At 41.5% G+C, this 20,441-nt stretch overlaps 1 protein-coding gene across 4 annotated transcripts in view; it reads left to right on the plus strand.

Annotated features, from left to right (window-relative positions):
* LOC105467451 (autophagy related 2B) overlaps nucleotides 1-7,644 on the plus strand; it is an 80,842-nt gene extending 73,198 nt beyond the window's left edge. For 3 of the 4 annotated variants that reach the window (XM_011717057.3, XM_011717058.3, XM_024788412.2), the window contains 6 exons: nucleotides 973-1,042; nucleotides 1,377-1,459; nucleotides 2,121-2,242; nucleotides 2,465-2,619; nucleotides 3,249-3,398; nucleotides 7,386-7,644. In XM_011717057.3, the coding sequence (XP_011715359.2) occupies nucleotides 973-1,042; nucleotides 1,377-1,459; nucleotides 2,121-2,242; nucleotides 2,465-2,619; nucleotides 3,249-3,398; nucleotides 7,386-7,616 (811 nt within the window). In that variant the 3' untranslated portion in view covers nucleotides 7,617-7,644. Of the gene's footprint in view, nucleotides 1-972; nucleotides 1,043-1,376; nucleotides 1,460-2,120; nucleotides 2,243-2,464; nucleotides 2,620-3,248; nucleotides 3,399-4,322; nucleotides 4,441-7,385 lie in introns of all 4 variants that reach the window. The other variant, XR_978896.3, reaches the window with a different exon arrangement.
* The last annotated feature ends 12,797 nt before the right edge of the window (nucleotides 7,645-20,441 follow it).

Raw genomic sequence — 20,441 nt, forward strand, 5'->3', positions numbered from 1 at the left:
TACGAATTCCACATCTGAGAGTCAACCAAAATATTAATGAAAAATGACAATAAAAATAATACAAATTAAAAATACAAGAACGATTTGCACAGCATTTATGTTGTATTAGATATCATAAGTAATCTAGAAATGATTTAGAGTATATGAGAGGATATGTGTGGCATATATGCAAATACTATCCCATTGTATATAAGGGACTTGCACAGTGGATATAAGGTTTGATATCCATAAGGACCCTGGAAGCAGTCCCCTTCAGAAACCAAGGGACAGCTGTATAATTATAATTTCATTCTCACACTGTTCCCTGTATCTGCTTGTCGATATTCTGTTTACTTAGAAGCGTTAGTTTCAAGGATTCTCACAACATTTAACAATGTAGGTGGCATTTTAACAATTTCTGAAGACTGAGCAGCAGAGAGTTTAAGTGACTGGTCCACAATTGCATCTCATAGATGAACCTGGGGTTCATGCCAGGATTGCTAGCACTTCTTCACCAGACAGTCAAAATAATTCCTTAGGCTTTCTCTTTTTATTTCTTGGTAATGACTATCTGGTTTAATCTTGAGGGTTACTTTTATTAATTTGTTCTTTGAATGAATTGAGAATATATATAGGAATAAATTTTTTTGTAAGTGTACATTATTTCATAAACTGAGAAAAGTTTTCTATTACATTTTATTTTTGCATTCTTTTTTATTTTTATTTTCCCACAAGATATACAGACATAACTAAGAAAAGCTTTTTGTGAGAAACGCAAATATAATAATATATGAACGATTGACATCTGTTTAATTGTTGTATTAAGAAAAGATAGAGCTAAAAGACATTCTCTCTTATTTAGTTCTTAAGATATTTACATGATTAATTTTGTGGTTTTGTTTTTATTCTCCAATTGAACAAATTAATGTATATCTAATTTCACCTATTAGTAATTGTAAATGTAAATAACTCCCCTCCTTCCTTTATCTTCAGAGAATTTAGATTCACGTCAGAAGTTCCCATTCGACTTGATTATCATGGCAAACATGTATCAATGGATCAGGTTGGGAAACTCTACAAATATACTCTACAAAATTATCTTATGTTTCTCTAATGAACTTGTTTTTATTTTTAACTTTGCTTTGTCATAGTTTATATATATGTTTGAAATGAAGTGCAAGGTTTTTAAATTTAATTGGTTTTAATGTAAATACTCAAGTATCATGAGTAAAACTTGGTATAAATTGGGTCATATGTATTGTAAAATATATATTTTTGCTGTAAATATTTTGTTTTAGTCTCAATAATGACTACTGCTTTGACTTTCAAAATAACAATGATTTTAGATGTTGAGTCTCTTAATTTACAGGTTAATTTGGCCTTTTTTAATTTTGAAGGGTACGCTAGCTGGGATTTTGATTGGTCTGGCTCAGTTAAACTGCTCTGAACTAAAGCTCAAGAGGCTTTCCTATCGACATGGGTAAGTGAATTTATCCTATGAAGCTTTAAGTGAAGTTACCAAAGTTAGTTTCCAACAAATTTAAAAACTGAGTTTTCTTAGCAAGCATACACAATTTTATAGTATTTTAGAGAGCTCATTTTTGGAGAACTCTTACAGATTTAGGCACTGATTTCTATTCTGAGGGATTAGAAGTAGTTTGAAAAGAGTTATATTTGGAAAAAACAGTTATAGTTTAGGATATTTTAAATAATTTTCTAAGGTTGTAAATTAGCTTATTCAGTGAACAGACTGGAAGTTCACAAGGTAGTAGTGGTTCTTAGTAGCAATTATTGGCAGTTTAGAAACTTTGGGTTAATCCTATGCCAAAGCCTTAGATGTTCAAGAAATAAGAACAGTGGGAAGACACACTATTACCTGAGTCTTGTAGAAATTATTAACATTAGAATTGGATTTTATATATGTGTGTGTGTGTGTATGTATATGTATATTTAGAGAAATTCAGGTTGTGAGTTAAATGCATGATTTATATTTCTTTTTGTTTTGAAAAATGTTTTGCTGTTTTTGAAGCATCTGTAATATTTGTCCTTATAATTTGTAGATTTTAAGTAAAAACCCTCAAACTAATCTATGTCTATAAATGTATTTCTCCTTTTGACATACTAATAATCATTTGCCCTAGTTTACTAGGTGTTGACAAATTATTCTCATATGCAATCACTGAGTGGCTTAATGACATTAAGAAGAACCAGCTGCCTGGAATCCTGGGAGGTGTTGGGCCTATGCATTCACTAGTACAATTAGGTGAGTTTCCTTTTTTTTTAATCAAAAGATAAGTTATTTTTTCAGATCAGTAATTCTTACCCTTTGAGAATTTATGTGAGGACCATCAGTCTAGAAAACTCACATATGTACTCGTACACACACAACTTTACCTCCAGTTTTAGGAGTTAAAAATGCCAGGCTTAGAATGATTGAAAGGTCTGAACTCCGGCACTGATGTTGGTTTTGTGTTGACTGTTCTAGTACAAGGCCTAAAGGACTTGGTCTGGCTCCCAATAGAGCAGTACCGGAAGGACGGCCGCATTGTCAGAGGGTTTCAGAGAGGCGCTGCTTCCTTTGGTACCTCGACAGCAATGGCTGCTCTAGAACTCACAAACAGAATGGTTCAAACCATACAGGTATCTTTCCTTAGACTGCCTTAGTCTATCCAAAAAGAGCCATTGTGAAATGGTTGGGTCCTTTTGTTTTTAAAACAATACTGTGAAAATATACAAAATGTGAGTAGATACTTTATTTGTAATGATTTAATGTCATGCTTGTTTTATTGCTTAAATGTTTAGTGTTAAATAATTAGAATAAAGCAGTGGAATACAGTGTCAGATTTGTTTGCATGTTTCAGGTAAATTGTAAACATTAAGTTAGCAGAGGATTTATTTCACCATATTTGTATGAAAGGATCATAGCTAAGTTTGAAGAAGGCGTTGTAGATTAAACAGAAGTATTGAAGGTCATTCTAGTAAGTATTAAGCTCCATAGACTGATGTGGAAATGTTGAGTGTTCTCAGTGAACAGAGGAGGGGCTAAAAATTTACCTCAATCCAGGTGTTAGTTCTTAGTTTATACTTTTATGTTCTTGTTATAAAAGTCATCAATTCTTGTGGTAAAGAATTCAGATATGCAGAAGTGTCTCCATTAGGGCTTATGAGTTCCTCTCCTCTTCCTCACTCCCTGTAGGAAGTGCTCTGCTGGTCCCTAACTCTTCAGACTTTCTTCTAATTCATTTCTTCCTTTTGACAAAATGATCCAGGCAGCTGCAGAGACTGCTTATGATATGGTGTCTCCTGGTACCCTTTCTATCGAGCCCAAGAAGACCAAAAGGTTTCCTCATCACCGGTTAGCCCACCAGCCAGTAGACCTGAGGGAAGGTGTGGCCAAGGCCTACAGTGTTGTGAAAGAGGTAATTGAATACTTGGGTGGACACATCAGAACCCGTCTTTGTGCTTTCCCAACTTTCACCTAGAGCATTTAATGGCTTAAATTTATTCTGTAGAAATCCCTGGGAGCGGAATGGCAACTGCTGCTAATAACATGTGCCCACATCTGTGTGAAGTGATGGAAAAGGGCCAGTCTGGGACCAGTAGGCTTGCAGGAAGACTGGTGATTGTGTGGGTGGACGGATTCTCTCTCTTCACCTGCAGAAGCACTCAGGGAGTGATAGAAACAAATGCCGTGTGTTCGCTGTCTAGGTTTAACACATTTATGCTCTGCCCTGCTTGCTTCAGATGTGCTTAAGAACTAGAACTTTTCAGATGAATCTCCCACCCTGATCCTATTGCCATGCCTTCGCTATGCTGAGCATGGAACATATGTTTTTATATAGTTTTATTATATAAGTATGTATTCATAAGCAAAACATACTAATGTTTATGTTTTAAAAGTTTCCATAAATGGTGTTATGTGTCTCATTCTGCATCTTATTTCTTTCAAGACAGATCCATGTTAATCTTAATCCATGTAGGTCTAATTTCAACAGTTTTATGGTATTTCACTATATGAATATATCATAATTTATTTATTTTCCTGTTGGGGAACATTCAGTTTCCATTTTTTCCCCTAAAACACCACTATGGGGAGTGCTCATTTAACTGTCTTTTTGTTCATATGTACAATAAATTATTTAGGGTGCAACTGGGGAGTAACTGTTGGAATCTTGAGATTTATTAAGCATTGCTGATTTGCTCTCTGACACAGTTGTGCCAGCAAACTCTTTTTTTTTTTTCTGGGTGTTGTCAGGGTCATTCCTTGGCATACTCTTTTTGACATTCTTTTTAATATGACATAAGGGAGTTTGAGGTCATTTGACTTATGATTTGTGTTTTAGGATTTCATGAAAGATATTTTTCTCAGTCATATTCTAACAACAGTCAGACGTGCCTAGGACGGTCTTTTACTTGAGAAAAGTAGCCTCTGTGGTCCCAAACGGCAGGAAGTCCACGAAGGTAGGGCCCCAAGAAATGTATTAGTGGATAAATAAAGGTAAGACCAATGGTCAGCTTGGAAAAAAAGATTTACTGGGGAGAATAAAGAGATAATTACCAGTCAGACTTGCTCCTATAGATGTCAGGATTGGGCCAACTATCAATAGGTTAAAATTAGATCTGTGAAACAGACATTGGGGTTAGTAAGGGCAGTGGGCAGTAAGATGTAATAGCAGTTTGATATTTAGCAACTTGTGAAATGGTTGCCTGATTTAATCTATATTAATTTTAAAATAAATGTGTGCTTACTTTGTGCCAAATGTATAATAATCGCCATTAGAGATAGGCGATATTTCTAATTCACAGATGAGGAAATGGGTTCCGCCAGACAGTGGCCTCCCCCAAGTACCACAGTGAGAAGGGAGTGGAGCCAGGATTGGAACTGGGTATTTGGGTTTAAAGTGTAGTTCTCTTTCTCTTTTTTTTTTTTTTTTTTTTTTTGAGACGGAGTCTCGCTCTGTCGCCCAGCCCAGGCTGGAGTGCAGTGGCGCGATCTCGGCTCACTGCAGGCTCCGCCTCCCGGGTTCACGCCATTCTCCTGCCTCAGCCTCCCGAGTAGCTGGGACTACAGGCGCCCACAACCGCGCCCGGCTAATTTTTTGTAATTTTTAGTAGAGACGGGGTTTCACCGTGGTCTCGATCTCCTGACCTTGTGATCCGCCCGCCTCGGCCTCCCAAAGTGCTGGGATTACAGGCGTGAGCCACCGCGCCCGGCCAGTTCTCTTTCTCTAAGCTGTCACTAGGAAGAATGAGGGAAGGGAGGGTGAGATTAGTAAGTGTGAATTGAGATGGTAGGATGTGCTTGTTTGGACTTACTCTGGATTCTCTATTAAAGTTAAAAAAAAAAGTTCCTAAGTGGCGATTGGTATTTCTTTTCCATTTTAGATGTCAGTAAGTCAAAGATGAAGAGAAAATGCCATTTGTGTGTCATAGATAGGCTCATCTTTTAGATCAGACGTTGGCAGACTAGGCTGCAGGGCAGACCTGGCCATGCCTCTTTTGTATGGGCCTTTGAGCTAATAATAATGGTATTTACAATTTTAAAGGATTGTAAAACAAAAGAAAAAAACAAAAAATAAGTAACAGAGACCATGGCCCACAAATACCTTCTATGTGGCCCTTACAGAAAAAGTATGTCAACTCCTACTTCCGTAGTTTTATTTGGTGGTAGTCAGGCACTTATGAGGGTGGTAGCAGGAATTATTTATTGAACACTTACTGTCTTCCAAACTCTGTCAAGCTCTTGAGATGAATTATTCTAACAATCACCATAGGAGGAAGGCAACATTTTAATTTCCTGTTTAAATGACTGGTCACACAGCTAACTAATAGGACTGAGATTGGAATTTGCTTCTGTTGTCTGCAAACGTAGTGGTGGTCAGCCTCGTACTGTACTCATCTACTCCTGTTTATCTCGGGTGGCATAGGGAGGAGAGCTGGTGGAGACGGGAGGGAGATGGTGCAGTGAAATGTACAATTTGTAAACATTTTCTTTGTTGTGCTCATGGTTTCTCATTGGCTATTCTCTAGATAGTTTTTAAAGTAGTACTTATTATTTCTTTGAGTTTTTCTGGACATCCTTTTTTTTTTTTTTTTTTTGAGACGGAGTCTCGCTCTGTCACCCAGGCTAGAGTGCAGTGGCGTGATCTTGGCTCTCTGCAAGCTCTGCCTCCTGAGTTCACACCATTCTCCTGCCTCTGCCTCCCGAGTAGCTGGGACTGTAGGCACCCACCACCACGCCCAGCTAGTTTTGTGTATTTTTAGTAGAGACACGGTTTCAACGTGTGTTAGCCAAGATGGCCTTGATCTCCTGACCTCGTGATCACCTGCCTCAGCCTCCCAAATCGCTGGGATTATAGGTGTGAGTGACCGCACCCGGCCTTCTAGACATCTTTTTTTTTGCTCTGTGGTATTACATGTTTTTGCCAGATGTACTGGGTAGATAGGACACTCTTGTTAACTTGCCAAAATGATAGCTAGATTCTGGGTTAGGACAAGGTCCTTGATTTCCCTGGAGAATTCAAAGTTCCTTTATGCTGTCCCCATCACTGAAGCTGTCACAATAATATAATGATAATAATAATAATAATGTAATAATAATAATGGAATATTGCTTTGAGTTCCCTAGGGATTTCTGAGTTAGATAAATGGTAAAGATTCAGAAGGCACGTGAAGTTTTACCACATTGGTTTGACCTACATGTTTGTATATTCAGCTTCAAAGCTTAGCAGTCATTATTAGCATAGAGACTGAGTAAACAAAAAGAAAGCTTAACAATCATCATTATTTTATTGTTATATATTGTGAGAAAGATAGAAAATGCTGTTGAAGTTTTGTTGAGAATTATTAAACATGTTCCTGCTTTTTGTTCTCAGAATTCGCTAATCCGATAAAATGTTCTATTTAGCTTTTTATCGTAATTGAATTTTCCATTTTTTTTCCTAATACATAGCCAGTAATTTAAAACAAATTAAGTAATTTCCCAGAGCTTAATAGAATTAGGTGTTTTTATGTTGAATCAAAGGGAACTATCACCATATTTCTTTAGTGAGTGTATTCAAGAAGCTTTGTTTGCCAAGTTTAACTGGAGTGATTAATAGTACCAGCAAAGCCCGTATTTCTGTCTTCCCAATGCGAAATTTTAGTTTACCTACATTTTCCACACGCTAGTGTCACAATAAAATACTAAATCATAATTGCCTCTTTTCCTTATAGTTAGAAGTCTGTCATTAAAAATAATCCTGGGTTATCAAAAAGCATGGCAGTTTTGTTGTTTTTTTTTGTCTGGTTACAAACATAATGTTGATTACCTGCTTTAAAAGTGCGTACTGCAGGATAGCTTGGAGAGTTTTCCGACCAGAGTTTGTTCACTGCCCTCCTCTCTCCTACCTCCCACCTCTATGCAGGGAATCACAGACACGGCTCAGACCATTTATGAAACTGCGGCTCGAGAACACGAGAGCAGAGGGGTGACTGGTGCCGTAGGCGAGGTTCTGCGCCAGATTCCTCCGGCAGTGGTGAAACCTCTGATTGTTGCCACAGAAGCAACGTCAAACGTGCTGGGTGGCATGAGAAACCAAATTAGGCCGGATGTCCGGCAAGACGAGTCACAGAAATGGCGCCACGGGGATGACTGATGGCTTGGAACTGACAGCGTGAAGATAAGGAGAGTGGAACCAGGAGCTCAGCGTCCCAACGGCAGCTTCAGAGGAAGCTTGTTTAATTTTATTATGCTCATCTCAGGAACAAAAGCATTTTTTAGTTAAATAATTTAATGTCAAAACAACATGCAACCAAAAACTTCTGACATTTAGGGCTAGTTGATACTTGCCTATAGAAATGTTTGGTGGCTGGTGTCAAAGTTCCTTAAAGCATTTGCTGCCAAGTTAGTGGAAGGCTCACTTTTGTTAAATGACTGTAATTCTCCTTGTTACCAACGAGATCATTGGAAGCCGCCTTCTAAGACACTCTTTGTGTAGCTCTGTGGAGTGAGTTTTCTTAAGGTTTCAAAAGAATCACAGCTTCAAAACTTTAATTGAAAATGAGAGACAGAAGCCACAGGGGAAGCAAAGCAAATAGGATTTTTAATATAAATATCAGTGTGGAAAAATAACCTATTCTGTTGAATTTAGTGTTCATGCACTTGAGAACAACATTATTTCCATTGACTCTGAAAATCCTTCTGTGGGGGTTTGAGAAGGTGGATGTTGCGGACATGTTCTGTTGTGTTGCACTTTATCCTGTGTGTGTGTGTTTCGATTAATTCAAGTTGTGTGCTGTATTTCTTGTATAATTTACGAAGTTACACAAAATACAAAGAGCAGTAAACTTGTCTGAAAGTTTTTGGCAAAGGAAAGTAACTTAAATGTAATAGCTTCCTTTAAGAGTACAGGAAAATATGCATTCTATAATGAAGTGGGGCCCATGTAATTGTTTATATTTTCAGTTTTAAGCAGCTATAGTGCAAGCTTGTTAGGAATGCGTGGAAGAGGAGATTAGAAGTGATTTTTCCTCTTTTAAAGGTAAACAAAAATTCTTCAAATATGCCCTAGGTAACTATTTCAGCGTACCATTTTTACTTGGTTAACAGTGTACATTTTGATAACCTATCAGGAGTGAATAAAGTATTTTTATTTAAAGGCGATATTGTTTTATGCTTCCATGAATATTTTGCTTTTCTTAGAGCATATTCCTAGGTGCAGTACCATGATTTACCACAAGATAATTGGGAACACTTTCTCAAAATTGATTTTGCTTAATATCAGGTAAATCATTACCTAGGAGTAAGAGGGAAATTGTTCTCAATTCCTGACTTTAGATTGATCCAGCAGAAAGAAAAGGTGGAACTTTGTGTACACCCACTGTTTAAAGTTGCATGACGTGACTTCCTGTTTTCTAAAGTTGGGGGAATATCATTGAATTTCGATTTCAGAACTGCATGTCAATTTGGGACTTGGAAAATGAAGTTAAGTCGATTTCATTCTCTAAATTTTCTAAGCAGGAAAGCAATGTAAACCAAAAATCAAAATGTTTAGAATTTGTAAAAATGGGGTTATATAGCTTTTAATTTTAGTTTCCTTTTTACTGCCCAAAAAACTTAAAAAGACAACAGCGTAATCACCTGTTTAAGCACTATGGGACCATCTGCTATTCAGTTCTGGGTAGAGCCTGGTCCTGGAGACACACTAACAGGAAGGCGTGCTGTGTTACCGGGAAGGTGCCTCTGGCCGTGGGGTGCGTTCTCACCACCCCACTCAGATGCCAGCATTCTCCATTTGCCCTTAATAAGGAAGCTTGCTATGTGTGTTAACCCAGTTATGATTAGTCAAACTGGAAAACACTTGATCAAACTTAAAATTGTAAAATCTCTCTAACTTTTAAATATACTTTCCGTATTTATACTTAAGTTCAGTTAACTACAGTATGGAGACAAATAATTATTCTCTTCTTTGCACCCTGAGTTGCAAACAAATTAAGTTTACAAATCTCATTTAAACATATATCTTTATAATGTAACCTCTATGGTTCTTTCTTTGTTCTGCCCTCCTGCGCCTGCTGTTGATATAATCATTTTGGGAACAGAAACATTGTGTCTCAAAAAGATTCATTGTCAGTTCAGCCAAGATGTTCTTTACCTGAGATTCTGGAAAGATGTTTATCTATATCTGAACACTTCTACATTATTAAATGTCCTTAAGTTTTTTCTTTTTTACAAGTGTCTTTTCAAACTTTTGTGTTGTGATGACACAGCAGAAAGAGTGTGGCTAGAATCCGTGGTTTGCCACATCTGCAGCTTGCCAAAGGATGACTTGTCCAGTACGCCTGATCCCTGTAAGCCTCAGCATCCCTCCTGGTAAACAGAGGGTTTTTTACGACAAAGCCCAAGGCGGAGTGAGAATGATTGCATGTGGCGTCATGCTTTGTACAGAGCCTCAGACCACTGGGCCTTGTCCAGTGAGAGTCCTCTCTCTGGTGACATCACACACGGAGCAGCCAGAGGCCACCGTAGATCTCAGATCTCAGAGCAATACTTTTCTGAACTGCCACTGTGCCTGCGTGGTTGGGTTTGGTGTCATGCTTCTGATGAGAGTAGATCACGCGTGTCCACCAGTGATACGTTGAGTCCTTACAGTTGCCCCCCCCATGGAGTTCCGTAAGCAGCTCCATCGAGATCTGTCAGCAAGTTGCAGGACCCCACAATGTTCTGGCACGTTAAGACCACCTGACATCACGAGTAGAGAGGCAGCTGAGGCCACAGCCATGTCTTCCTCTTGAATGGAGCTAACTTGGAACCCCCCATTTTCCCTTCCTGTCTGCCCACCACTGAACATTGTCCTTTAGATAACTCAGTGTTTCTTCTAGATGTCATAGCAATAGACTTTCACTTTCATGAAGTTTGGGTACAATTTGGATTCTCAAATACATATATTTATCAATATTTTTATAAGGCAAAGTTCACTTAAAAAATCTTTCCAAGTAGCAGTGTGCCTAAGATGGCAACATACTAAAAACCCGTGTTTCCTGCTCCTGTTGTTTGTCACTTTTCAAGCCGATTGAAACATTTCTGGCTTGTAGGGCATTACTTTTTAACCATCTCCTTTATAAACAGTGTTCTGTAGGTTTGGTGTCTTTGTTCAGTTCCAAAAAATGTCCAGACAACTGTGTCTGCCCCTGCAGAGGCTGCTCATCCAAAGGCAGCGTGTGCCGCTGCCACCGGAACACAGACAGCAGGGGAGCCGAATTCTAAAGCAGCGACTTAAAATGAGGAATCCACAATGACACTAAAAGGTTTCAGGAATGACTAATCATTGTCTGAACGGTAACTCAGATTTTTGATGTATAAACAGCTGTGTGACTTGGCGTCTGAGAGATCGCTCTGCTTTGCTTTGCTTCAGAGTTCTTGCACCCGCATCCTCAGAACCGTGGGGCATGGTGGGCTCTGACCAGCGCTCCCCTTCTGTTTTCCTTCACTACTTTTGACCTACTTAAGACTTCAGAGAGAATGTCCTTCAAGTTCTTTTCTTTTTTTTTTTGAGACGGAGTCTCGCTCTGCCGCCGAGGCTGGAGTGCAGTGGCCGGATCTCAGCTCACTGCAGGCTCCGCCTCCCGGGTTCACGCAATTCTCCTGCCTCAGCCTCCCCAGTAGCTGGGACTACAGGCGCCCGCCACCTCGCCCGGCTAGTTTTTTTTGTATTTTTTAGTAGAGACGGGGTTTCACCGTGTCAGCCAGGATGGTCTCGATCTCCTGACCTCGTGATCCGCCCGCCTCGGCCTCCCAAAGTGCTGGGATTACAGGCTTGAGCCACCGCGCCCGGCCTCAAGTTCTTTTCTCCATCAAGTTCTTTAAGTTCTTTGAAAGGAAGGGACTGTGCAAACACAAAGTGATATTCTTTTGTATCTGCAAATGCATCAGCTGGACATACCAATTGGTATCAAATAGAATAAAATCAAATATAAATTTTTGAGTCTTAGGTTAAAAAGGAAAGTTACTTGTATAGTTTATAGATAATGAAGGAAAAAGATTTCTTCTTTTTCATTGCAGGAAATCTTGTTTACTGGAAGATAGAGTCACTGTTTTCATATAAGACAAATAGTGCTTTAATGCCAACTTATTTTTATCTCAACATTTTCAGGATCATGCTAGGCACACTGCCTCCTTGAATAGACATTATATGCACAGCTGCAAGTCAGCCAATTTTTTTTATTCAGAAGTATTTTCCCCCCCATTATAGTGCCTGCATATCTGAGGTACAAAAAGCATTCAACACACTACCATAATAGGCTTCTTTGGGGATGAGAAATTTGAGTCTCAACAACTCAGAATTTGAAATGTCAGCGTTTTTGGTAAACGTAGGTGTTAGAGGTATATTTTGCTTTCCTACAATTGTTGGGCCCTTGATTGCAAGCATGTTGCTTCATAGGAAGCACCAGAGTGCCATCTGCTGTATTTTAAGAGATTGTAAATGTCATCTCAGCTGGCTCAGTTATATCTCTAATGTCCCGGGTAGCAGCCCTTCCCTCTAAAAACATGTTTACTTTGCTGTTTCACTTGTATTTTGTGTATACGAAATGGCAGCTTCCGATTTCTAGTTGGATTTGTCTTGCATTGTTTGTATAACTTGCTGGTCACCCAGGGCTATTTGCTTTTTCACTGAGAAATTTGGTAGGGGTGTCTAGTTCAGCTTTTATGTTGATCCATCCTAACTTATTTTAGACATTGAATTTATCTCACCGCAAGTAAAAGAACGTATGTGTATTGACTGTCTTTGCTAAGTTTCCTAATTTTTCCTAATTATGGCAAGTATGGATGTGAATAAGAACACTGATGCTGTACAAATATTTTTGTGGAAATGTACCATGTTAATGTGACTATTTAAATAATACGAAAATAAGAATACTCTTGAAGAAAAAATTAAAATATTTACTCTTTGGATTTTGCTTTAAACACTTGTCTTTCACCAAGAAGTGTTCCCAGAACTTGTGTAAAACACTTTTTGGGGTGGGGATGTACAAATGTGTCAGACTTTGTGATTGGGAAATGATGTGCCAATGCCCCGGATGTTTCTGATAGCAGATCTCGGGTCTGTCTGCTACTGATTTCTGAGCTGTATGGAGTTTTAACAGTTCTTCCCTCCTCGCTTTGGATTTTGGTCCCTCTGTTAGTTATCCTATCCCTGCAATATGGACTTGGTGGCAAACACATCTCCTAGTTTGATCTCACAAAACTGATAACTATTTGGAGGAGTATTTTTGCTTGTGAAGGAAATATTTAAAAGACATACTTACTTTTATTTTATTTATTTTTTCAGATGGAGTTTTGCTCTTGTTGCCCAGGCTGGAGTACAATGGAGCAATCTCAGCTCACTGCAGCCTCCGCCTCCTGGGTTCAAGCGATTCTCTTGCCTCAGCCTCCTGAGTAGTTGGGATTACAGGCACCTGCCACCACACCCAGCTAATTTTTTGTATTTTTAGTAGAGACGAGGTTTCACCATGTTGGCCAGGCTGACCTCAGCCTGGTCTTGAACTCTTGACCTCAGCCTCCCAAAGTGCTGGGATTACAGGCATGAGCCACTGTGCCCGGCCAGACATACTTATTTTTAAAGGCAATTTACTTTAAAAGATTTTGTTGTGACAGATGTCACTAACATCCACTTTGAACAATTAGGGAAAAATGACAAGTCACACTTCACACATGGCTTTTGTTGAAGAGAGGGATGGGGACAGTTGTGAGATGCTCACTGTGTGCCAAGTATCTGAGCCCCCGCTCAGAGGCAGTTTAACTAGAGTGCCTGTTTTGCAGATGAGGAGACAGGTTCAGAGAGGTCAAGAAACTTGCTCACCATCACATGGTTTGACTCCCAGACCTCATGCTCTTCCCAGGACTTCTTTTAAGAAAAGCTTGGAGCAGTTACCTAACTTAGCAAAATCTCTTCACTAATTGTGAAACCACAGAATTTTGCGAGAAGATTGAGATTAAAGGCTCTTAGAATATTTGAGCAAGAAAGTGATGTGCTTGATCTCTTCCCAGCGTCTCCAGCCCTTCTCCCCTCTTCTGGCTGTGCTTAGCCACCCTAGCGGTTCCGTTCTGCATGCCCGTGAGCAGGGGTTAGCGCCACCTGGCAGATTTCTTTCTGTAAATGCTGCACCGCAGGCCACAGGCAACACTGATTAAAGCAAAATCTCAGAATGGGGCTAAAGTGGGGTTTCTCCACCTCAGCACTTGACATTTGGGACCAGCCTGGGCATTGTAGGATGAAGGGAATGTTGCCACCGCTCCCACCCCCCAGTGACCTCTGGCCACTGGACACCAGTAACAAACTCCCCTCCCCCAGTTGTGACAACCAAAGATGTCTCCAGACGTGGCCAAATATGCCAAATATGACAAAAATCCCCTGTTAAAAATCACTGGGCTAAGAGCTCTCCTGGGGAAAATCATGCACAGCTTGGGGCAAGAACAAGCACTATGGCCGCCCCCACTTGGGTGCTTCCGTCTGGATCTCTGCCTCCTCCTACCGTCTCAGCCCAGAGGCTCCACTTCCAGGCAGCCTGGCCACCCTCCCTGCCTCTCTCTTTCCCACTATAGCATGCTCTCCTTTTCTTTGTTAAACTTTGCAGCACTCCTCGCATACTGTAGATCCATGTCTGTTTCTCTGTTTGACTTCCTTCAGGAGGGCAAGGGACTTAGGGACCTGGGGCCTAGCACAGTGCCTTGCCCAGAGTCAGGATCAGCGAATGGTGAATGAATGAATGAGTAGTGAACCTGAGTTGTCATCTAGTCCTGTCTGCAGGTGAGGAAACCAAAGCCTGAAGAGGGGAAATTCTTTGCCCAAGATCACATGATTACTACTTACAGATGTCCTTTATTCAGTGTAAGCTCACGTTTTCTTGGTTTTAGCAATACTTATAATAATTTTAAAACTATAAATACATATAAAATAAAAGTTCAACATTGACTGAATATTTCCTATGTGGAGACTTCTCTGCTAGGCACTCGACAACACTCTTGGCCACTGTGTCATGGTTCCCAAACTTGTCTGCACATTAGTCCCCTGGGGAACTTTAAAAATACACCCCAGGGGATTGGGCTTTAGCTGGTCTTTGGTGTGGGCTGCGCTTTGGCGTTTTTGAGAGATCCCCTGGTTCTTCTCATGTGCAGAGAAGTTCCAAGACCCGGTGCATTACACTGCCCTGCCCCATTCACCAGGGCAGGGGAACATTCACATTCAGTATCAGCCAGGGTATATAACATTCACATTCAGTATCAGCCAGGGTCCCAGCAAGAGATGTGACTGCTCCCTGTGACAGGCAGATGCTAGGAAGGAAATACTCAGCACATGCTGGGCAGCACAGGGTAAGGGAAGCCCACTGGCACCTCGTGGCTGTCTCTGAGCCAAGTGAAGACTTAGTAGCTCTTCTGTAATCCACTTTCAGCTCTGGGTCTGCCCTGGCCTCAAAGTCATGTGAGCCAGTGGCCATTCCTCACCTTTTGTGGCTCTCCTTGTGGGAATGGGATTAGGATGCCCCTCCTTCTTCATCCATCTCTCAAGAGACTGAAAACCAGGCACAGCCACAGTCCTGAAAAGACTAAGGGAGCAATTCCGAGAACTTACAGCTGAAAGAGGGCTGCCTGACTGGAGCTATGACCCTAGTTGGAGGGAAGCAGCCAGAGCGATAGACCCCCACCCCCACTCTCCTGCCCTTCCATCTCCTTCTGGAGCCTTCCATGGGTGGAACCTGACTCATGCCCAGTCCATAAGGCACAGGGTCCTGGGCAGAGGGCAAGGTGGAGAGGGGCAGAAAAGAGGAGAGTAAATCTACTTTGCCTTGTTCATATTTGTACCATTATTTGTATTTTGCAGATGACACAACTAAGGCTTAGGTTAAGTAACCTGTCCCAAGCCACACCATGTACTTGTTAAGGAATACGAGTCACTAGTGACAGCTAGATCCCCAAATCTCAGCAGCTTAACAAAAAGAGAGGTTTATTTCTCATTTCCAGAAAGTCCAGTTGGCATTCTGGAATATCTGAAAGCTCTCCTTCAAGCAATGATGGAGGAGCCCAGGCTCCTTCCATCTTGTAGCTCTGCATCCCCTGGAACCTCAGAATCCCCAGCTGGGATCTCTGCACAGGAGAGACAGGAGGACCACTTTTATGGCCAGGACATAGCCAGGGATACAGGAGCAAACATCACTTATGCCACCATTGGTCAGAATTCTGTCATGTGGTCACAGCCAACAGGAAACACAGGTAATGGAGTCTACCTGTGTACCCAGGAAGGAATGAAAGTGAGGTTGGTGAGCACCTGGCCTGACTGCTACCTGCAGATCATAACCAGCCCATTTAGACTCTGAATGCAGGAAATCTGACTGTAGATCCATGTGCTTACATGCTCTATTGGAATAACATTCCGCTGCACTCGAAGATAATTTGCTGTTGCCAGAGTTAGGATTTTTTTCCCCTAGGCTTGTTTATATCCTCGAAAGCAGTTCCACACAGAGCAAATCCCATTCAGCAAACATCTGCTGGTGAATGGGGCAGGGCAGCATAATGCACTGGGTCTCAGAACTTGTCTGCACCTGAGAACCAGGGGATCTCTCAAAAATGCCAAAGCGCAGGCCACACCCAAGTCCAGCTAAATCCCAATCCCTAGGGTGTATTTTTAAAGCTCCCCAGGGGACTAACGTGTAGACAAGTTTGGGAACCATGACACAGTGGCTAAGAGTGTAGACGTTAGAGTTAGGCTACTTGGGGCCGAACTCAGGCTCCATTACTTCTGATCTGTGTGGCCTTGGGGAAATTACTTAACCTCTCTGTGCTTCAGTTTCCTTCTGTATAAAATAATAATACAATTGGTAGGAGGATTCAAGTGCTTTGAACAGTTTCTCTCTGGCACACGGTAAGTATGACGTAAGACTTAGACACTGTTACTGTTTCTTGAATGCCTACTGTGTGCAAATGCCTGTGCTAGAGAGGAAAGAGATGGTCCTTGCTCCCTGGGAGCTCAGAATCCAGTGAGAAGACATCAAACTCTCCACACCATGGAAAAGGCAAAAGAAAAGAAAAAAAAGAAAGATGTCAAACTCTACTATGCAAGAGACGAAACACAATTAATCATCCCAGCCATTTGTCCCTTACAAATGTAAATCAATTTGCTTTGCTCCCCAAGAGATTTGAGTGGCAGTTCACAATGCTGAGGAAAGGAACATACACCACTGAGAGCAGCGTTAGAGTTGGAATTCCTGGTTTTGAAGACACCACCTGGTCTCCTCCTGTTTCTGGGCGTCTGGACTTCTGCTTCCCCGGCATTTAACACAGAGCTGGGGTGGCATCGGGGTAGGTGGGGGAGCCAGCTCCTTTTTAGCCTGATATTTAGGATTGCCTACTTACAAGGAAATTTGCTCTTAGAGATACAAAAATAAATAAATAAAAATAAATTTCAAAAAGGGTGTTGGAGGCCAAGTTGTTTTGGGATTTGGAATAACTGAGAAAAATGAACACTACTGCATCCTTACAGTAAGAATTTCTAAGCCTACCAGAAGAGGACGAACCATTCTTTCAAATTTGGATTCCACTGAGGTATAGAGGAAAACGCAACTGCTCAGTGCAAAGTACTCACTTGACTTCCAGAACTCTAAAGTGAACATGGTGTCAGCCCAGATGTCGCCCAGTTATTTTCAGTGATGGAGACTTCAAGGCAATCCCTCTATAAACTGTTTAACATTTAGTAAAAGATGAGTGAAAAAAATGCCAACATCTATGCTATTTTCAATACAGTATCAACGTTCTAATGCTGTAGACAGAAATCCTCCTTCCATTAATAACGAACACTTCAAAGGCCAAATACAGTTTCCCTCATGCCTCCATTTCAGTTTAAAGTACACTAAAGTGAAACTTTAGTTGTATTTGGCCCCTCAACTCCCACTCTTTCAGGACTTAACTATTTCTTCACACCAGATTCTGTTTTAATTTCTTCTTAATTGACCGTACCTGGTTCCATTTGGAAAGCAATCTTAATGCGGCCCAGCCTTTATTTCCATTTTCTTTGGTGCCAATGGACTGGAATTTCAGCCAAATCTCCGCCCTAAACGTTCACCTTGAGCCACTTAACTTTGCTGCTTCTCCATTTCTGATAAGTATATCTGATGGATAAATCACTATAAGGGTAACACTATGTCAATATGGGACACCATTTGAAATTTGGGTAGCTATTGTCAACTGCCTTCCCATAGAAGTTGTATCTATTGACATGCCCACAAAACAGGTTTATTATCTTTTTAAATTTTTTTTGAAGATATCTTTAAACAACACCCTTCAAGAAGCATCGTTGCCTTGTCCTGTTTCTATGTTCTGTTTCGCTTTGGAATGGATCTGTAGTGACCCCATGTAAGGGCTTGCTTTAAAAGAAAGTGTGTGCAGAATCTTGTCTGGGGAAAGAGCAGTCTGCCCTTGATGCCAGCAGGGGGCGCCCGCTCTCTTCTCAGTGGAACTTTGGTTTGGAAATCACCCCCTCCCAAGCATGGCACCCGAGCCTGTGCAAATTCCGACCCCACGCGCCATGGGAACGACTTGGAAACATCCTAACTATCCTAATTCTTTCACGAGGCTTGTCGGTGACAGCTTCCTCTTAGTCAAGGACACTGCGTAGATTAAAAAGAAAAACATCACGTTATTCCATAATTAATTTCTCCCTGTAAACATGGGGCTGGGGGCCAGCACGCCAGGCCCTCTCTTGACATGAAAATTGCCCCTGGTGGCACTTTCACGGCAGATTGATAAAGCCATATGTGGGGCATGAGAGAATAGAAATGTGCTTTGTATACAGATAAAGAGCTTCTGTGGCCTTCTCTGAGGGGTGTCTACAGATGCGTGTGACACAGAAGCCTGTGGAAGCTTCTCTGCCAGATCTCTCTGCTGGAAATGCAGCCCCCACCCTCCCACTCAAGGTGGGATTAGGGTGAGGCAAGTGAGGCTCTCACCTGGGCGCAAAGTCTAAGGCGGGAGCACATCTGTCATCAAACAATAATGCAAAATTTAGAAAAAAAATCAAAATTAATGCAAAACATCCATGATGAACAAAACCTCAAAATTTTAAATAAAGACATGATTTGACATGGCATCTCCATGCTTGATTTGCTTCCCTCAAGGTCACCCTGGTCCCATTGGATCCTGATTGTTCTAAGAACGTTGGCATTTTGTTCATGATGGATGAATCTCCTTCCTTTCTCATCCCTTCCCAGTCTTACATTTTCCCTGCCACAAGGTTGGCTGTAGGACAGTGAAGGGAAAATCACACTGGAAGAAGCCACAAGGCATTGGCTGGGGCGTGTTGTGAAACACCAGGGAATGACACCAAAATCAATAATAGCGACTTGTTCGAAGTTGACGCCACGTATTGCACTTGCAGAGAGATGGTAGCAAATACTTGTATGTGCAATGCATGCCAGAGATGGTTCAGACTGATTGTGCATGGTTGGCTATGTCATCATTCTAGCTGCTGTTCGTGTGATCCCCCTGCTCCCCTGCCATCCCATCAGCGCCTGCCTCCAAGCCTCCCTTTGCTCACTCTTTCCTTCGCAGCACCACGGCCTCCCTCCTCCATTGCGTGAAGTCCAATTCTTCACGGGCTGAAGTCCTATAAATGAGTACCCCCTTTTTTCTAAGAGAAAGAGAGTGAGCTGGATTTTTAAATTATTATTTTCTTCTTTTCTTTTTCCCCCTTACCCCCTGTTCCCCACTTCCTACTTAGCTCTTTAGAAATGCAATTTATAACCTTCCCTTCACCAGACACTCACTACAGGGCAAGCTTATCTAACCATGTACTTGCTTAGAAGCTCCAGAGCCCAGCACCTCTCCCACCAGAAGACTGCCTCGAGAGACACTGGTCAATTTACCACGTCAAGTATGCCTGCTAGGAAACTCTGTCCCACCTGGACAGTATCTTGAGACAGTGGGCCACGTTACAACCTAGTTCTGCTCTGCCAGATGGTTGAGCAGGCACCATCGCAGGCAGAACTAGGAAGAATCACGTTGACCCCCACCTGCCGGCTCCCTCCCCTACATGCCATTCATGCCAAGTCCCACTTTAACAGCCCCTGCTTTCTGCCCCAAAAGTAAAGTGGTACCCTTGAGGCAGGAGCTTGCACTTCTTCCCCTAAGTGAAGCTTTGGAAATAAATCAGTTTCTTTATACCAGGCCTTGCTCTTGTTAATTGGACTCTGCCAGCGGCAAGTGACTGAACCTGTGATTCGGTTTCAGTCCCACCACCTCCAAGAAATCTCTCCAGACAACCAGGCTTTCCTTGAGGCTGTTGTTGAGTGACTTGATCAGATAAGCGAAAATGTGGTTCTCAGCTGGGGAAACGGGTGATTTTGCTCTGTAGGGGACATTTGTAATGTCTTGAGACATGCTGGTTGCCACTACTGGGAGAGGAAGGCTGCTCTGGGCGTCTAACACATAGAGGCCTGGGATGCTGCTAAACATCCTATAATGCACAGGACAGCCATCCGTGAGAAAGAACTATTGAGTCCAAAATATCTATAAGGCGAATGCACCCTACATCAGAACTCACTAAGATATTTATAAGGATTTTGTGAAAAATCTGTCATGAATGAGATTTGTAGTTCACCAATAAACTTTCTCCAAGGGATAACAGATATTTGAAATTTGCATCCTCTATAGTTAAAGAGGGACAGGATAATAGGAGCTGGGGTGTGAAGACACTCCTGTTTTCCCTCATGAGTTCTGCACTAAAGAGGGAGACGGTGGAGTCAGGGCACAGGGCCTGCACTCTCCTCTTTATTACTGATAAGGGCTAGGTTGGAAGGTATCACTCAGGCATGTGGCCACAAAATGGACTTTTTGATGCTGAATCCCAGAATCAGGCCTGACTTATGAAGGCCCAGGCAATGCTGATGACTTCCCCACTAGGGCAGAGCCTTTAACTCTATGCTTACCTTATGGA

Source organism: Macaca nemestrina, chromosome 7, assembly GCF_043159975.1.
Source record: "Macaca nemestrina isolate mMacNem1 chromosome 7, mMacNem.hap1, whole genome shotgun sequence".
In the NCBI taxonomy this organism is placed as follows: domain Eukaryota; kingdom Metazoa; phylum Chordata; class Mammalia; order Primates; family Cercopithecidae; genus Macaca; species Macaca nemestrina.